The 19,745-nt window shown below is 41.2% G+C and overlaps 1 protein-coding gene across 1 annotated transcript in view; it reads right to left on the reverse strand.

The window, feature by feature from the left end:
• Nucleotides 1-225: 225 nt before the first annotated feature.
• Nucleotides 226-19,745, reverse strand: part of F5 (coagulation factor V) — a 62,885-nt gene continuing 43,365 nt past the window's right edge. Inside the window, exons 15-26 of the mRNA XM_072137746.1 lie at nt 17,493-17,667; nt 15,927-16,163; nt 15,405-15,627; nt 12,699-12,878; nt 12,181-12,297; nt 10,656-10,727; nt 10,244-10,338; nt 8,927-9,082; nt 7,274-7,418; nt 6,981-7,132; nt 3,330-3,512; nt 226-683 (exon numbers count right to left, since the gene is read on the reverse strand). Coding sequence (XP_071993847.1) covers nt 540-683; nt 3,330-3,512; nt 6,981-7,132; nt 7,274-7,418; nt 8,927-9,082; nt 10,244-10,338; nt 10,656-10,727; nt 12,181-12,297; nt 12,699-12,878; nt 15,405-15,627; nt 15,927-16,163; nt 17,493-17,667 — 1,879 coding nt within the window. The 3' untranslated portion in view covers nt 226-539. The remainder of the gene's footprint in view (nt 684-3,329; nt 3,513-6,980; nt 7,133-7,273; nt 7,419-8,926; nt 9,083-10,243; nt 10,339-10,655; nt 10,728-12,180; nt 12,298-12,698; nt 12,879-15,404; nt 15,628-15,926; nt 16,164-17,492; nt 17,668-19,745) is intronic.

Genomic DNA, 19,745 nt, shown 5'->3' on the forward strand with positions numbered 1-19,745 from the left:
CTGGGGTTACAATTATAAAGTATATAGTCCTGACTTACATACAAATTCTACTTATCTTGTACATAACCGGGGGACTGCCTGCTTTAGCATCATCTGCAGTGGCCACCTTGTATGACCTTAGCCTCAGTGTAGATATGTCAGATGACTTTACAGATTTCACTTTCAGCTACAAACACTTCTAATAATGTAAAGGCCAATAATGTAATAATTGAACCGACAGTCCAATACATTCATATTTTTTATTGCAGAATATTGTTTTCTTTATTACAAAAAAGGTAGAAATGGTTACTGAACAATACTGTGAAATATAGGATGGCTTTTAGATATAGAAAAATAGGAAGCATTTTTAGAAGGAAGCATTGATAAAAATAATAACACGTATAGTTTACAATAGAAGTTATAAATAATAATTTCTTAAAAAAGCTGAAATTGATGAACTGTTTATAACATTTAGGCCTGTAAAAAGGTAAGACTGACATCCAGCTTGTAATTAATTGATGAAACCATAAACAATAACAATGAACATAGTAAAAAATTATTTACATGTCACAGCCATAGACCTCTAGCCTCATAACAATGCTTTGATTCCAGCTTTTGGGAATTATCCTCAGATATTGTGAATATATTGGCGGATTTAATTCATTTTTGGCATATCCAAAGCTGTTGCTATTTCCTTTGAATATCTGAAATATTAAGAGATATTAGTTTTTAGTAATTGGCAGTGTATTCTTGTTCAATTAAACTTTATTGAAATTAGCAATTAACAAAAGTCAAGGCATTTCAAATGAATTAAATACAAACCAAAGCAATATATATAACTTAAAGCATGCAGACACAGATATAGTATATCCAGTAACACCGCCGGATTGTACATGGATGGTCTCATCATGGTCAAAACATTAATAATGTCGGTGTCAAGACCAACTCCTTTTATGGGATGCATGAAGAGAGAGTTGAAAACCTCTGTGTCTTTAGGCAACTATTACTAACAACATTAACCACATTAAACATATACGACACAAGAAGACAAGGGAAAGCACATTCAGGGACATAGGGGGGTGGGAAAGGAAGAAACACTGGTAGAGGGTACACTAGGGAGGGCAGTGTATTCTTTTGTGTTCCATAGAACGACACCATAAATGTAAGGATGCATTTTCACTTTGACAAATTGTTTTAAGGAAAAATGCTGCAGTATGACATATTGTTTGTAGGAAATATGCTGCACTATTTTGCATATGATGAAATGCCTCAGCATAGTCAATTATAAAATGCAATTTTTTAAATACATTCTATATTCCACCTGTTAAATACAACATATATTTACAAATACAACATATATTTATATACATAAAGGTTTAAAGGGTTACATTTTACACCCTTTTTTGAAAACAATGGGGCTGTTAGGCAAGATATGCGTCTTCATTATTGGCGCAATAGGCATGCAACATGCCATAATTACTAAGAGGTGCTGTGCAGCTATTACGCACCAGAATTGGCTTGAGTTGACTAAGGCCTGGCCCACCTTTTTCCCTGCCAACTTTTTAAAAAAGTGAAGAGCATGGGGCAAACCGGCTTTTCTCATCTAATTTCCCATAGATTACACTAACAGAAAAAAATATGTGTATATAAAAGTCACTTGTGCAAATCAGGGCTTTGGATTTGGTAAGCAAAACCTCTGACTCTGACTCCAGCTCCCCCGAATTAGTCACCAACTCCACATCTCCGATTCCACAGTGCTGTTTTTCTGGTCACTCTAGCAGTGCATAAGATAAAGGTGGACATTCCTTCCCATTGACTTATTCCTCTGATCTATAGCAGAGGAGCTTTGAGCATGTACATACAGTGCAGCAGACACTCATCTTAACTAAACGGGGGATCGGGGGTGCACAAGCCATACTGACAAGTCACATGCAACCTGTCAAGCCATGAGTTGGGGTCAGCACCCTGCTGACAGTACAATGAGCACTTCCATAACTGATGTAACATAATTGATGACCGTTCTGTGTCCTGACTCCAGACACAAGTTCAGGACCCAGTGCAGAACGGGTCAGGAGTAGAAGAGAACCCAGGAGTGGTAAGTACTGTACAGCTGTACTGTAACGCTCCCGGGTCTTGAGGCCGGTCTGCTCCGGGTACTAATGCCACCGTATACAACCAGCATGGGACACAGAGCAGAAGAAAGAAGAAGCTGCACTGTGGTGCAAGCAGTAGAAGAAGAGCCAGGGGATTTATTTTTTGACTGCTTTTTTGTCTCCAGTATTATTAGTTTTATTCTTAAGGGGTCTACAGTATTATTGTCTGCAACGGGGCATCCAATACTTGTCTGCACTAGTATTTTCCAGTATTGTCTTCTATGGGGTCTCCAGTATTATTGTCTGTTCTGGGGAGCTCCAGTATTCTTAGTCTGCTATTGGGTCTCCAGTATTATTATCTACTATGGGGTCTCCAGTATTATTATCAGCTATGGGTGTCTCCAGTATCTTTCTCTGCTATGAGGGTCTCCAGTATTATTATCTACTATGGGGATCTCAAGTATTTGTCTGCTCTGGAGATCTCCAGTATTAGTAGTTTTATGCTCTGGGGGTCTCCAGTATTTAAAGCCTGTTAAGTGGTCTCCAGTACTTTTATTATCTGCTCTGGGGTCTTACTTGTATTGTCTGTTCTCAGTGTAGTATTTATTATTTCTGGGTTGGCATTTTGTGCTGTACTGTGGTTGCTGTTGTATTCCCTTTAAATTGAGCAGCATAACAGTATGGCCCTTGGACCAATAAGTGTTACTCACCCCTGGCCTAAATACTAAGATCAGTAATAGAACAGACATTTAAATATCATTTATATGTTTGTTCCTTTTTTCACACCTCCGACTCCACCAAAATTGTTGACTCCTACTACATGACTCCAACTCCACATCCCCGGTACAAATTACTTCTAGGATACTTCCTAAGGCTTTTTAGAAGTTTTTTTTAGCCATAGATGAAAAGGACTTTAAAGAGGACTGACATTACAATACAATACCCCCTAGAAATGTATAAAGAAGACATGTGATACACAGAAACCTTTTGTAGGAATACTGATTGATAATCCTCAAGTTGCCCATAATGTTAAGCTTTGGCTGGGAGCTGTCACTTGATCCAATCAGTAATACTAAAAAGTCTCTATTCTATACTAGACTCCTTGTGGAAAAGGTGCATCCTCACAAAATCTGATACTACTTTATTAGTGCTGTCCATGTCATAGTGTTTAGGGAAGCGGCTTATTATCAAGAGGAATTCCCATACACACTGCAATAATGTAGTTATAAACATTTAGCATTTCTTTTCCACACTTACCTTTTCCATTGATGTGAAGCTGTCTATATAGGAATTCCAATTCTTTCCATTGTCGCTGTATTGAATAGCATAGGTTGTTACATACATCTCTGTTCCAAAAGAACTGGCACCTTGTGTCATCATTCCTGTGATTTTCTTTCTTACAAGGAAATCAATTTGCAGCCATTGCTGATTGTTGTTTGACTAAATGAAAAAAATACAAATTAGTCTAAAACAAGAAGTTTAAACTGTCCTCAATTATGTATCCATATTGATTGATTTTAGAGCTGCAGGACAGTAACTGTAGAGTTACTGACAAAAAATAGTTTTAGAACAGCTGGAGAGGGACTTTGATAATAATTCCAAGGATAACTGTATCATGCTGCTGGCTTCTTCCTAGCCGTAGCTATAGCTGACATAATTTCTTATTAAATAAGATTAAACTATTCCTGAAGTGAATGGGCACCTCCTGGTTGTGACATCAGCTCAGGGCAATGAAGCCAGAACCGGAAAGCATGTTTGTAATTGGCTGATGTGAAGCATGTGATGAGTCAGAACACTAATGACTTTCAAATGATGCAGGACAGCATGTCAGTAATTGTACAACCTGAAGCATGTGATGAGTCACATGCTTGTGACATCACTCAAGGTTCCTCTACTGCCTCTCCCAACATGCCTCCTTTTATTTCTAGCTGTTCTATAAGGTTTCCTATTGTTACCATAAAGCTTGGCAAATAAAGATAAGCTGGGGGGTGGGGGTGGGGGGCAAGGTAAAACCTCTGCTAGCAGAAAAACACCTGCAAATAGCTAATTAGACTAAATGAGAGAATTGCTTAGTACAGCAGTTGTACTTTAATCCTTGTATTGGCATGATGGGATGGGATTTATATAAGTGCAAAGGTTGAGATTTTTCTGCAGCGGGACACAGACAATTTCTGTTCTTCAGCAGTATGGATCACAGCAGACTGTCTACATTAATATATTCATGATTACAGTTTGATTACAGAAGAAAGTCCTTGTATGGAATCCCATCCTGGACACTATGTCAGTTCGTAACAGAACTGTACAGTCCCTAATTCACTGACGGATAACGGCAGTGTGTCCTAACAATTTTAGTTTGTCTCCTCCATTCTGTTTTAATGCACTAACCAAATTAGTTTTTTTTGCCACAGACTCATGTCAGTTCTGTGACATTTCTGGACCTTGATGTCTTTTCTCAGGGATTTCAGCACAACTTAAAGCAAACTCAAAGTTAGACTAGACAGCCTTATCCTGCGCTAGTTGTAACACAGTGGTTCAGGTTAGTCCAACTTTACACTTGCTATAATTTGATTATTTTACGCCAAATATGCTGCACTTTTAGTGCATTGTGACATAGGCCACACTCACTGTTAACAATGCCCCATTTTCTTTTCATAATTCTTTTTTAAGTCCCAGCTAAAAATAAAGCATGTCACAATAAACTGTAAAACAATGGAGCACGTTTACTAAGGGTTTTGCGCCAGTTTTCTGATGGACTTTGCACATTCTTTTCGGTGTAAGCTGCTTGCACAGGTATTTAAGAAGTGTCTGCTCTTCAACAATCTGGTGCACCCTTCACACGCCTTTTCTTGGTGCACTCAGTTTAACGAGCGTCTGGCACATTTCTGTCGAGTCGCTGTAATAAATGTGCTGCACTGACCGAATCAATACAGGAACGGCCATTTAGGTGAAGAATTTTGTGGTGCGGCGGACACAAAACATACCACAAAACTGGCGCAGACACTTCTTAAATACATGTGCAAGCTGAAAAGATGTTCTTTGCATTGCAAAGTATGACAGAAATCTGACCCAATGTGGCCAGCTTTATAATCCTACATCTTCAACCCTCCAGCTCCAAATTTTCCATTTTTTGAGAAGAAAACTAAAGGCAAGCAAAACTGAGGGCAAAGAAGGGAGAGAAAGGTGCAGAGGGGAAATGGGAAGTTTAGAAGAGAAGGGGCCTCCCATGGGGGTAATAGGAGAGAGTCCGTGTGCAGGTGGATCAGATTAGGGTTATAGATGAGACAATTGATGCATCTTACAAAGCATTACAATAGTCATTGGAGGTCATTTACTAAGGACCCAATTCGCGTTTTCCCGACGTGTTACCCGAATATTTCCGATTTGCGCCGATTTCCCTGAATTGCCCCGGGTTTTTGGCGCACGCGATCGGATTGTGGCGCATCGGCGCTGGCATGCACGTGACGGAAATCGGGGGCGTGGCCGAACGAAAACCCAAAGGATTCGGAAAAACAGCTGCATTTAAAACAAAAAATTGGTCGCACGGGCCATACTCACATGCACCAGGAAGAGCATCCAAAATCAAGAAACGTAACAAGGATGTAAGAGGAGGAGCGGAGGATCCAAATATACCATATCCCCAAGAATCTGTGAGAGTAATCTTATTAGCTTTGTAGCAGGAACAGACTATGTACAGAAAATTCCCCTCTTCCTTTCCATACTGCCAGCACATTTCAGAAATTTGCGGAAAAAGGGCATGCAATTTAGTGAGAACTCTGCACCATCTAGCTAGTAATTTGTAGCTAGTCTCCTGGAACCTGGAGCTGATAGAGGAGCTTTGACACAACTCAAATACTTTTCTGCTTTGCCTTGCGTTAGATATTCTGAAGCATTATCATCAGGGACCAATTGCCGACAGGTAAATGCAGCTGATAGTGTATGACGCAAGGTGCCAATGGTGGTACAAAAGGGACTCAAATGAAGTCAAAGTGAGCAGGGAGAGATGTCAGGTAATGTCTCAATTGTTGAACTGGCTAACTAACTAGCAGTACAGGGTTTGTCATGTTCAATAAGCCTTGGGGAATAAGACATGAAGATCCCTCCCCAAAATGTTCCAAGATTGGAGTGAGAGGAGATTGCAAAAGGCAGTTTGCTACCACACAACCACAGTAGTATGGGGAAGTTTGCTACCACAGGATTATATTGTAGCACCAGCTGCACGTTTGATACGGGCAGGTTTACGGGCTACAGGCCCATAGAAAATGATGCTGAAAAGCACCAAGTTTTCGAATCTAAGCTGCTGGAATGTTCACAAGGAGTGAATGAAGGTAAAGAAGACAAAATGGTAAAATGTTCATTTTAAGAATGGTTCATCTCCCCACAATGCCCCGTTTAAAGGAAATCTACCATTAAGATGAAGTATCATCCAGGGCCCATTACTCATAGATCCAGGCCCAGTGACTGTGGTAATCTTCTTATAATTATAATCCATGGCCTCCTTCCTCCTAAAATCAACTTTTAAAATGATGCTAATGAGCCTAAAGGGGGAAGGGTGAGACAGTGGATAGCACATATAAGAAGATTACCACAGTCACTGTGCCTGGATCTATAAGTTAGCAAAATTGGTTTATCATGCTTGATTTTGATGGTAGAATTGGTAAAACTGGAGGCAGGACCAAATTTATGCAAGAATGGTGCCTTTTGCTTATTATACTGTATGTTTCCCCCATTGACTATTAGCACTACATACCTATTCTATGTGCATCCTATAAAAACATTAATAAAACCCATACCTCACCCAGAATGTTATCTATAAAACATTTGGACTACCAGGAATACATATTTCCAGGCTACCATATATCTTATTTAATAACACAAGCAGACCCAAAGGAAGCTTATGTGTTTCCATACCTTTGCCTGCCAAGCATTGACACTGCCGGCCTTATTAAGACGTGCCAGCGATGGAAGCCATGAGGATGAGTACCAAGAAGACTTGTGTGAAGAAGCTGTTATTTGTGCATCCTTGATATTGTACTTCTCCAAACCAAGTGGTGCAGAACAACCTTGAAACACATATAATTTATTACTTTATATTAGGGAAGCAAGTATAGTAACAGGCAATAATTACATAAGTATATAAAATGGAAATGTCATAAGTACAACTACTTTTATTGATCAAACTTGTAGAATTAATTGAATGTTACCTTGTGTTTGGCACCCCAGTAGCTCCATACGAAGAGCAGGCTGATTGTGGAAACTTGTAGGAAATAGCCTGATGTATCGCGCAGCAATTGGTGGGTGAAACTGGTTTTCTTTTACACTAGATGAGTCAGAATTACCTTCAAAGAGCTGCAAGTGTAATACAAATGCATTATTATTTTATTGTATTACAGTGTAATAATACAAGTATTAGTCTATATTTGGCAGCAGTACATTGTCTAAAGACTGCTAAGCTCTGAAGGTTCAGTGCCTTTTGTGGACTGCCATGGGCTAGCTTATTCCCTTAATTTAAAATAGCAGTCAGAGGGGGGTGGAGAGATGAAAGGAAATGTAACCTGCACACAGACAGAGCTGCACGGCTGAGGTCCCCAGAATGCGTTAACAAATACATTGCACTTCTCCGGGCTCTAGCAGCAGAATCGTAGTCGGGACAGGCAGGAGGTCAGGATGGGCAGCACGGAATCAGAGTCGGGGACGAGGCAACAGTTCAGGGCAGGCGGAACAGGATGAAAGTCAAATACGGAGCTGCTGTCACAACTGGAAATAACACTAAGAACGCAGGGCCTCAGGAAGCAAGCTTTTTCAACGGCACTAGCCACGAAGATCTGGCAGGGTGTGCAGGGAGAGGCTGATTTATATAGAATTCTGGGAAATGGCCAGCTCCAATTAACGATGCGCTGGCCCTCCGAATCCTCTGAAAACAACGTGCGCCCTATGAGATGGGGACGTGCGTGCACAGCCGGAGGATTCGGAACAGGAGGTAGGAGGCGCGGGCACCATGCTGGCGGGTAGAGAGAGGCACGGTTGAGCCTGCGACCTGCTATATGGGTCACGGGGGCAACCGTGACAAGCTACATTTTACATGATTTGTAAAGCTTGCACTATAACTCTGAGACTGATGAGAAAAATCTCGGGGGCTCATTGTACCCATTACTGGAATGTATAATAACAGGTGCTTGTGAGGTCAGTCCCCAGCCCAGTCATTGTTAAATGTGGGTGTCCAGTGTTTATTTGCATTCCATTTACAGAAAAAATTGCTAATAGCTCTGTACAGTTTCTAACCCCTATTGATAAACTGGTTACCTAGGAGATAAATAAAAAACGATTAGGCCACCCAGGATTGCCTTCATGGATGAGAAAGTTCTTGACTTTCTTGCAGGATTTAAAATTGTTTAAGCGCAATACAGCGTTGGCTTATAAAAGTAAGGGCTTGTTACACTGGAAGATTAATTGATGCTGCAATTTTCACAAAATATTCACAAAGTAACCTGTTGACTATTTTGGTCAGTGTACAGTCCTGTACTTGTCTCTGCAGTTTTAAAACTGCATATTTAAAGACTCACCACTAGACTAAGTGTTTTTTGGCCCAGTAATCCGGTTCTCTAAGCAGTCCTCTCTCTAAACTGTATGTCTATTGTTTGTGGGAGTGGGGGCTAAAGTTTGGGGACTGTGAGGGTCTACTAAAGGGGCATCAAATCTCTGTGTGCACTACTTATTACTACGTGTTGTGCACTTAGTTGGCAATATTGTGGGGTGTTATAGTAAAGCTGTTTGGGTGTGCCCCCTTTCTCTGACCCTCATACGATGTAGTATGTAATAACACTTATAAAAAATAATAAGCAATAAACAACTTTTACCATATGCGTTGCTGTGCTGTTTCCTTTAAAGACATTCCACTTTCTCCTGTCCTTACTATATGCAACAAAAAATTCCTTGATATAATACTGGTTGAAATATTTACTCGCTCCTTGTGTTTGGATTCCAGAGATTATAAAGATTTTTTGCAAATCAACCTAGAATATACCAAAAGCATACATTTATTTTACATTATGTTGTTTAGACGTTCTGGAAGATGTAATCCTGAAATTGTAAAACTGTAAATGAAATTAATCTTTTTATATTTAAAGCACATCTACCACCAGGATGAAGGATTGTAAACCAAGCACACTCTGGCAGGATCCGCTCTTCTTTTAGCTTCCTATGCCCTTGTTTTTTTTTACCAAAAATGGCTTTCAAGATTATGCAAATCAGCTCGAGGGGCTCTGGGCTCCATTAACAGCTATGGAACGTTGTGCCCCTAAAGCTGATTTGCATAACTGCATACAGCCTTTTTTTGTAAAAACAAGGGCATGAGAAGCTAAAGAGTAGAGCAGATCCTGAGGGGGCACATACCAGTATGTCAGTAGGCATGGTTTACAATCCTTGATCTCGGTAGTGGATGTCCTTTAAGCATATATCACAAGTGTCCTATAAGTGTGTTTCACTAGAGGTATTAGATTTAAGCTAAAACATGCCAGTGAGATATGAATGAAGAGGTGACCACATTTGTGTGCAGTACAAATAGGACTAGGGTTGTGGGCCCTGCATGTAAACATGAATTTTCTGGTTTCTAACAGTAACAAGCTTGGTAAACATTGGGGCACATGTATCATAAGTCTGGCTTTTTCTGTCTGTTTTTGAGACTTTTCTTGGCTTTCCTGCAGTTTTAGATATATGTTAATGGCTTTTCCTTATTGATACATGTGGTGTTTGGTCTGTAGCAAATTTGCAACTTTTTAAAACAAAAGTCGCAAAAAGTCTTCTAAAATCGCAAAAATTTCCCCAGCTATTTTCTAGGCCTAGTCAGGAGCAGCCATAGATTTGCGCAAAAATTTGCAACATTTTAAAGTCGCAACTTTCATCTGGATTAAGGTGATAACTCAGGGAACACTGCAGAAAACTAGACAATGGCGAACTACGAAAGGAGCAAAAAAAGTAGCAAATGAGCACAAGAACCATGAAAAGTCTCAAAAATTTAAGAAAAAGGCAGGCCAAAAGTTTGATACATGTGCCCCATTGTCAAGTTTTAATGCTTCATGTAAAGTTATGCTCAACTTTTAGTAAGGTGCAGACAGTGACAATAATAAATATGGCGCAACGCACGTTACTTGACAATTTTGACACTTCAATAATACCTGAATCCACTGCAGTGAAGACTTATTAACATGGGCGCTCCATGCATTGTATGAGCCCCCATTGTTTAGTCTGGCTAACTTGGGCTCCCAATAATCTATGAGAGAATATTAGAAAATTAGATAAAGAGATAAAGAAGAAAAATGTATTACCATAAAGCTCATATGATAGTGAATAGTAGGGTAATAATAATAATTCTTTATTTATATTGCGCACACAGATTACGCAGCACGCGCACAGAGCTTGCCAGATCAGTCCCTGCCACAATCCAATCAACCTACCAGTATGTTTTGGAATGTGGGAGGAAACCCACGCACACGGAGAGAACATACAAACTCTTCGCAGTTGCAGATGTATGATAAACCTTGATTTTTGATACCTTGATATTTTTCAAGATCTACTAATTTTACTTACCTAAATAATGTGATGCTGTAATCTGCTCGTCAGATATTACTCTGTTTGCCAGGCCGAGGGGAAAATGACATCCTGGAGGGAATAAGAACATAAAATTAACATAAGCTAAATCTGCTGTGAATGTAGATATACTAATTACTTTGATTCCAGAATGCATTCATGATAAGTAGCTTTATGACAACATGAGAATAATTGATAGGAAGATGACAGCACAGCAGGAACTGAACATCAGGGAAAATTCTACACTGTCCTGTGTATCCGTTGCAAGGTTTTGTTTAAACAATAAGTGTCAGGTCTCCCTCTGTTGGCCCACATATATTCAGGGGGATTTATTATGACCCGGCGTATTGTGCACATTGCACCAACATACTAAGAGACTGCTCCTAGATTACTTCTATGGTAGGTCCTGCCTACCATAGAATTACTATATAACATTGGTGGTGAACCTATGGCACTGGTGCCAGAGGTGGCACTCAGAGCCCTCTATATGGGCACCCTTGCCATCACCCAGGGTACAGTTTTCCAAACAGGACTCAAGGCCTCTTGCAGTCCCAGGCAGCCCAGGACCCTAGAAGGAAGCTACAATGATAATCCAAACTTGTTTCTACTGTATTGGTGTCCTCAGGTGCTTATACAATTTAAACCTGTTACTGCTTAAATTATTGCATTGGCTCTTTGCGAAAAAATATGCAGACTTTGGTTGTAGTTTAAGCACTCAGTGTTTAAAAGGTTTGTCATCACTGCTATATAACTTGTGGCGCGATCTCAATTCCTTAATGTTTAACATGTTTTGTCATTTTTCTGGCACACAAGCCCTTCATTGCCCCATTGAGGTGTTGGGGTAAAGAAAAATAAGAAAAAAAAGGTAAATGTATCTACCAAGGAAGGAGCTAGCTGATCTGAAACATATTTAACCATAGTTGGGTATTAAGGGCATAACTATAATGGCTATCAAGGCAGTATTTACTACTAGAGAATACACAATATTTCCTATTCAACCAATATAACAAGTGATTACTGTTTGTTTCTACAATATTTCCTTACATCTCTACTTGAATAGCATTGTGTACTGTGAACCGGTCAATGGCATGTAGCTACTCTCCTGCATGTCTGAGACCCTCTTTTTACTGACATCTGGTTATATTAAGTAACCAATCAAATTGCAGCTATAATTTACTATCACCACATTTTACCTAATTAATGCACTTTCTAGAATACTCTCTTTTATGTGAAATCTCTCCTGTTTAACTATGTTCAGTTCTATAGAACCTAGAAACATGCTAGGGGCATCTGAATTACCCCTAAACTTGACTTATCTAAGGCAAAATCTGACTCTTCTCTGCTCTTTTTCATATGACTTTGGTAACTGTTGAGATTTCACATTAAAGAGGCAATTCTAGAAAGGACATTTCATACCCTACCTGATGGGACCAGTAGTTTATTGGGGTAAAATCTGGGGTAAAATTTTTATACATGGATATTACTAGACCATGTGATATGCTCTAGATTCTTTTTTTTTACTTACCTTCTTCTGCTACATTAAAGATTGTTTGCATTCCTGCTTGCTGATATTCGGCAACTTCTGTATCAAGCAGCCAGATACCTGCCTTTGCTGGCTTCATTTCAACTGTAGCAAATGTACCTTAGAGAACACAAGATAATAGTTGAAAATGCGAGAATTTAAAGGCAACCTGTCATGTACAATAAGATTTTCTTCTTTAATCTGATACCCAGAACCACAGTTGTAAGCACTTTAAAGCCCAATATATGGGGATCTGAAATGACCCTCCAGTCTCTCAGCCTGACTCATCTTAGATTTGGGGAATATACTGTCAGGATTGGGAAGTAAGTAGATTCCTGACAGTAGGTTTTCAGATTATATCATATCTCACATATATCATAGAAGAGTATATCATCTTTGACCACTTAACGGAGAGTTGGTGCATTGTAGATTTTGCTCAAATGCCCTATTGTCTCTGTTTGTCCCATGGGCAAGGATCATAAGGTGGCCTTATAAGTCTTCAGATAAGGTAGTTTTCTTACCAGGCATTAAGGGGTAAGATGTATACTGGTGCTCAGCCTGGATTCTTTCTGTCATCGTCTGTCCATGGAAATTAATCACATGAATATCTTTGGGTCCTCCCATGTTCAACATGTGCCATCTGACAAGTTCATTTTGCTCCATAATGAAGCCTTGAAGGTTGTATGTAATTCCATTTATAGCTGGAAATATATAAAAATAATAATACATCATTAATAATCATATTCCATTCATTAACATTAAAGAGAAGCTGTCACCATCTGCTTTCTCTAAGCATTTGAATCATAATATAATTGTATGTTATAATTTACCTTGCATCCTGACAGTCTCTGTGTAGTCCTAGGGGTTGGGCTTTGGTTTGGATGCAGTGGCGTAACTACCGCCGTAGCAGCCGTGAGGCCCATGAGGTTCAGGGCCCCTCCCTCTGTGTCCCGGCTACCGCCTACCTCTCTCCTGGATCGCCCAGTCCCTGAAACTCCCACCTGCCACCTCCCTGACCCGACCGCCTGCCCGCCCACCAGCCACCTCCACCTCCTTTAACCGTCCACCGGCACAGATGACTGCGGCCCACCAACGCCCCTGCATAGCCACACAGCTGGCCGCTTACACATTCCACCCACACAGTGGACGACCACGCCCCTCGCCGGCGAACACACACCACTCTCGCCCTCCCGCCCTGTGTGTGCGTATATGCTGTATATACTGAATGTGTGTGTATTTGCTGTATGTGTGTATATTCTGTATGTATATGAAGTATGTGTGTATATGGTCTTTTTATACTGCATGTATGTGAATATATGGTCAGTGTATACTGTATGTGTGTATATACTGTGTGAGCTTTTATACACTCTGTATTAGTGTATAAATGTATATGAGTGCATACATGTGTGTATGTATATGGGCGCGACTATACATGTGTAGAACTTTATGTGGATATAAGTATATAAAGGTGTGTATGTATCAGTATATAAATGTGTGTAATTGTATAAACATGTCCGTATAGGGGTACATTCACAAGAACGTATGGGGGATGTATATCTGGCTGCTAATTTGCTGACAGATATACATCCCTCATAGGTGTCTATAGCCTGGGCTCGGTACGGTGAGCACAACAAGTACTCACTGTTCTGAGCCATGGCCGCAACAGAGAGAGAAAGAATGACCATGCAGCTCTATTCTCTATGGAGAGGGAAGGGGTGAGCCATGATCACCTCTCCTCCTCTCCAGCACTTCCGATGTGTGCCTGCCAGGCTATAGCAGGAGGGGCACATGTTTATGTGAATGCAGCCTACATATGTATATTTTTTTTTAGGGGAAGGGGGCCCCATGCAGAAATTAGCTATGGGGCCCAGCCTCTCCTAGTTACGCCACTGTTTGGATGCATTTCAAAAAGCAACATGGTGCTTGTCTATGCTGCAGACTCCTCAGCTCTTGGCCCCCACCTTTCTGCTCCTGCACAGCTCCTCCCTCCTGCTCCTTCACAGAGGTCACAGCCGCCGTGAGCTGACATCAGTGGGAGAGGGAGGAGCTGTACAGGAGCACAAAGGTGGGGAACAAGAGCTGAGCAGTTTGCAGCGCAGACAAGTCACATGTTTTTTTAAATGCATCCAAACCAAAGGCAGAAAGGCATATTAGCAATGCAGCTATAATGAGCTTCTGTATCCTGTTTTAATAAAAATTAGGTCCCTGTTGACAGGTTCTCTTTAAAGGGTAATTCTGGGATTCCTATTCTTCGGAAGAAGAATTGATGTCAGATGAGAGTGTCACAGACCTATTATATCACATCCATTTGGCATATGGAATAAGCAGTAATATGAATATGACTCGGAATACTGAATTCTAGAATTTACAGAAGTGTCTAACTCTTTTTGTGGTTCCTATTCAAATGTAGGAAAGGACTGGCACAACACAGAATTCTTACAATTCTAGACATGCTAGTTGGGAGGAACAGGGGAGGCCCATTTCTCTCACTGGTCTGGGCAGACAATTGCCCCCGGCACCACCTATTCAAATGTAGGAAAGGACTGGCACAACACAGAATTCTTGCAACTCTAGACATGCTAGTTGGGAGGAACAGGGGAGGCCCATTTCTCTCACTGGTCTGGGCAGACAATTGCCCCCGGCACCACCAGGTGGAAAAAACAGGAGGATGCCAGATTTCCCGCAATGCCCACAGCACATATAAAAATAAAATCAGTACTTCCAGCTCACCTCACAGCACGGCCCATCATAGTGTGCATGATGGCAGAGCACACGGACCTGTCTCTGCCAGCACTACTGCTGAAGAAGAGGATCTGCAGGGAGCGCTGAAAGGTGAGTACTGAGTTAGGGCGCATTTACAAGAACGTATGCCCAACAGTCCGTAGCCATGATGAAGGGGTGGGGTGACCCCTCCCCTCTCTATAGAGAATGAACGGTGTACAGGCCATGCACACAGGGAAAGATAGGATGTGTCTTATTTTTCTCGTGTCTGGACCATTGGCATCCATGGGGAATGTATGTGTGGCTGCCAGCTTGTGGTCGAACATATGCCCCCAAACGGGGCATGTGCTGGAGCAACCTATATATTGAAGGGCATGTGCTGGGGCTACCTATATACTGGGGGAACGTACTTGGGCTAACTATATACTGGGGGCATTGCTTCTGTCTGGACCTGTATAGTATTTTGCTGTTTGCATATGGATGTTTTCATGCCTGATCCGACTCACCATGAAAGGTATTACAATCCATTGAAATTGACGATTTAGATTTTTCAGTTACATCTGTGCATATTTTCTTTGAGTTCTTATCAAAGTACCAGCTTTTTTCTTCTTCAAAAGTCATGAAGAGCAGCACAAATTCATGTGCATCCAGTGGATTGCTTTGTTTATCTAGAGTTCCAGGTCTGCAGATAATGAGAGGTCCGATAAGGCCTGAATGAATGTCCTTTTCCTATTAAATGGACAATTAGATAGTTTTAATTTACTGCCAGTTGAGGGTCATATACCACTTTAAATCTATGATCTACAAATTAAATCATACTCCAAAGAAAGGAAAGAATGTATTTGATTTTAAAGATGACTAACTCTGATGGTCTAGATTCACGAAGGCAATAGAGACCTGATATAGGTTCTTCAACCACAATCATTATAAAATTATGTCTACATGTGCCACCACTAGGGGTCTCTAACTGCATACAGATTTACATGGTAACAGGTTTGTGTTAGTTGTTAATCTCATACATTCCTTACCGGGTTAACACCTGAGTGATAGGCCCATGTTTTGCATGCAGACCCTTCTGGCTCAGGTCCAGACTGCTTTGTGGCATACCACACATAGACATGGGATTCCTGTGGCTGCACCACATCATCTTTTTTCAGCCACTCTGGGGTTTCATCATCGTACCTATAACCCTCTGATGACTTTTCATAAGATACCCCATGTGCATGAATGGAGTATGGCCTTGATGCTAGGTTTTTAAAAGTCACCTACAACAGATAAAAAATATTCTGATTAAATTGTTTCACATTACTATATAAGTCTAAAAAGAATAATAATTTATATTGTACCTATTGTTTCAGATGGATTTTTTAAACAATACATTGTGAGGAATTTAACATGCTTTGTTTACTGGTTTTTGGGTGGATAAGGCAGGTAAAAAGCCTCATTACCAACATTTTTGTCAGCAATGGGTCACTGTTTTTACTATATTTTATAGCAGTGGTGGCGAATCTATAACACGGGTGCCAGAGGTGGCATTCGGAGCCCTCTTTTTGGGCACGCAAGCCAACAACATGGCACTCGACATAGAACTCAAAGAAACATCCTGCCGTCCCGTGCGACTCAAGAAATGCTGCTCTCAGTGCGATTCTTGATTGCTTGGGACTGCAGGAAGAGGTAGAACATGTGGAAAGGGGTGGATTATATTTAGAGCTCCTCTAGGCCCCATGTTTCTTCTTGTACAGGTGGACCATAGCGAGATGCTACAACATTAGCCCTTCTTCTTTAACTGTTTTGTTGTCCTCAAGAGGCCGATATGATTTAAAGTACGGTAGTACGCCGGGCACATGTTGGCGCCGGGGAAAGGAGGTACATGTCCTATCTTTCTCCCAGCTACGGAATGGTACGTGCGGCACCGTACCGTTCCCGTAAGGCGTTGTGCGACCATTGTCGTGTATGGGGGACGTATAAACGCCGAATATACGTTCCCCCATATGTGTGTGTGAATGTAGCCGTAGGCTACACGCGCGGCACCGTACGTACCGCTCCGTAGCCCGGGAAAAGATAGGACATGTCCTATCTTTTCCCGTGATACGGCACCGTGCGCTGTATCTTCCTATGGAGAGGGGCGGGGGTGAGGATTGCTCATCCCCTGCTCCTCTCCGCAGCACCGATGTATGCCCACCATACTACGGTACGCGGGCATACATCGTGTGATTGTAGCCTAAGTCTGTTTTTTATCCAGTGTTCAGGATTCTCTGAATCCAGTCATGTAGAAGTATGGTTAAATAATGCTACCTGCAGGTACCACTTTTGAGTTCTTGATTTATTTGTCCAATAAAAATTTGTATAAATCTATTCATTTATTAGAGGAAGTTGTAAATTGTACCTTTGATCTTTAGTCTATGGAATCTATCCACTGGACAGGTGAAACATTTTAGATAATTAGTGGTCACTGCTGCCAGACTTGTCTTGGTGAGTTTAAGGAAAGCAGCAGTTAATTATGAGACCTATTACTACATCCAGAATGTATTGCAGGTAAACAAATAAGCTATTTGTGGAATTACTTTTTAATCCTATATTTGTGTGTTTCTTACCTGGATAACATCTTCAATTTCGGCTCTAATTATAGGTCCAAGTATACCAAGATGTTCCTCATATTCACCTTCAACATCAGGTTTTGAAAAGGAACTATCAAGGTATTTTCGAAATATAACTTTTTTGAACATGGTTCTTCCTGTTACAAAAATAGGCTTTTCATTTACTTGGTTCCTGTGGGAAAAAAAAAAAACTAATTTATTTAATACTTCTCACATTGGCCTTTGGGGGGTGCAAATTGAGCTACTTCACTTGTAGCTCACTACTGCTCAAAACACTATTTGTCAACTCTAATCTTGAAGACATCACCCCATGGTAGAACTTTAAAGAGGACCGGTCACATATAAAAAAGACACTAGGAGCTGCTTACTATAGTATTCAGCTCCTAGCACTAGCTCATTTTTAGCAGTGCTTTATCGGAATGCTCAACTGCCACACAGTACAATAGGAACACCGTAACGCGCTCAAAGTGGTCCGGCGTATTCAGGAGAGGACCACCCCTCCCACTCTATAGGCCAGCAGTGACTGCCAAGCTTCATGCGGCAGTCACCACCTCATGAATATGCCAGACCGCTTTGAGCGGCATTCCTATTGTACTACGCGGCAGTGTCTGCTATCGAAGGGTTCAGATAAAGCTAGCAGTTTATCACTGCTAAACATTAGCAGGGCCGCTTCTGCCATGAGGCGTGATGAAAATCTTGCTTCAGGCGACAGAATGCGGAGACCTTTAAAGAGCGGCAAAATTTTCTGCTCTAATGTGGACGATTCGGGCGCTCGTTAACGTGCGAATCGCCCACCAGATAAATAAATTGCACCTGTCTCTTTAAGACACAGGTGTGATCTACATGAGGAGCGACACAGCGCCTATCTTGCTTCTGGTGTTGCACCGTTCTATGCAGGGACACAGGCGGCGGATGATGACGTCACGCCGCCTGTGTCCCTGAGCGGAGCCACAACTCACAGAACAGCCGCGAGAAGACGGGAGCTGCATGCTGTGGGAGCACCCTGCCTGGAGGTAAGTATCAGTTTTATTATTTTTAAAGTACATTTATTAATTAAATGTGGCTAAAAAGGGTAAGGGGCAAATACTGATGTAATGGGGTAGTGGTGAGGGGTTTCTGTATATTTTTATATGCGGGCAGAATCATTTTATACTGAGGGGCTGTATATATTATATAATTTTATACTGGGCGGGGCTGTATGTATTATACGGGGCCAGAATCATTTTATACTGGGGTGGGCTGTATGTATTATATGGGGCCAGAATCATTTTATACTGGGGAAGCAGTATATATTATATGGGGCCATATTCTTTTTTTTCCTGGGGAAGCTTATATTACTAAGCTGGGGGCCTGTATATGGGATACAGTATATTAATAAGCTGGGAGGCTGTATGTGGGATACAGTATATTACTAAGCTGAGAGGGATGTATATGGGATACAGTATATTACTAAGCTGGGGGGGGGGGCTGTATATGGGAAACATTATATTACTAAGCTGGGGGCTGTATATGGGATACACTATATTACTAAGCTGAGGTCTGTATATGGGATACAGTATATTACTAAGCTGGGGAGGGCTGTATATGGGGTACAGTATATTACTAAGCTGGGGGCTGTATATGGGATACACTATATTACTAAACTGGGGGGCTGTATATGGGATACAGTATATTGCTAAGCTGGGGGGGGGGCTGTATATGGGAAGCAGTATATTACTAAGCTGGGGGGCTGTATATGGGATACAGTATATTACTAAGCTGGGAGGGCTGTATATGAGGTACAGTATATTACTAAGCTGGGAGGGCTGTATATGGGAAACATTATATTACTAAGTTGGGGGGCTGTATATGGGATACAGTATATTACTAAGCTGGGAGGGCTGTATATGAGGTACAGTATATTACTAAGCTGGGGGCTGTATATGGGATACAGTATATTACTAAGCTGGGGAGCTGTATATGGGATACAGTATATTACTAAGCTGGGGGGATGTATATGGGATACAGTATATTACTAAGCTGGGGAGGGCTGTATATGGGATACAGTATATTACTAAGCTGGCGGCTGTATATGGGATACAGTATATTACTAAGCTGGGGGCTGTATATGGGATACAGTATATTACCAAGCTAGGGGCTGTATATGGGATACAGTATATTACTAAGCTGGGGGCTGTATATGGGATACAGTATATTACTAAGCTGGGGAGGGCTGTATATGGGATACAGTATATTACTAAGCTGGGGGCT

Source organism: Engystomops pustulosus, chromosome 2, assembly GCF_040894005.1.
Source record: "Engystomops pustulosus chromosome 2, aEngPut4.maternal, whole genome shotgun sequence".
Classification (NCBI taxonomy): Eukaryota; Metazoa; Chordata; class Amphibia; order Anura; family Leptodactylidae; genus Engystomops; species Engystomops pustulosus.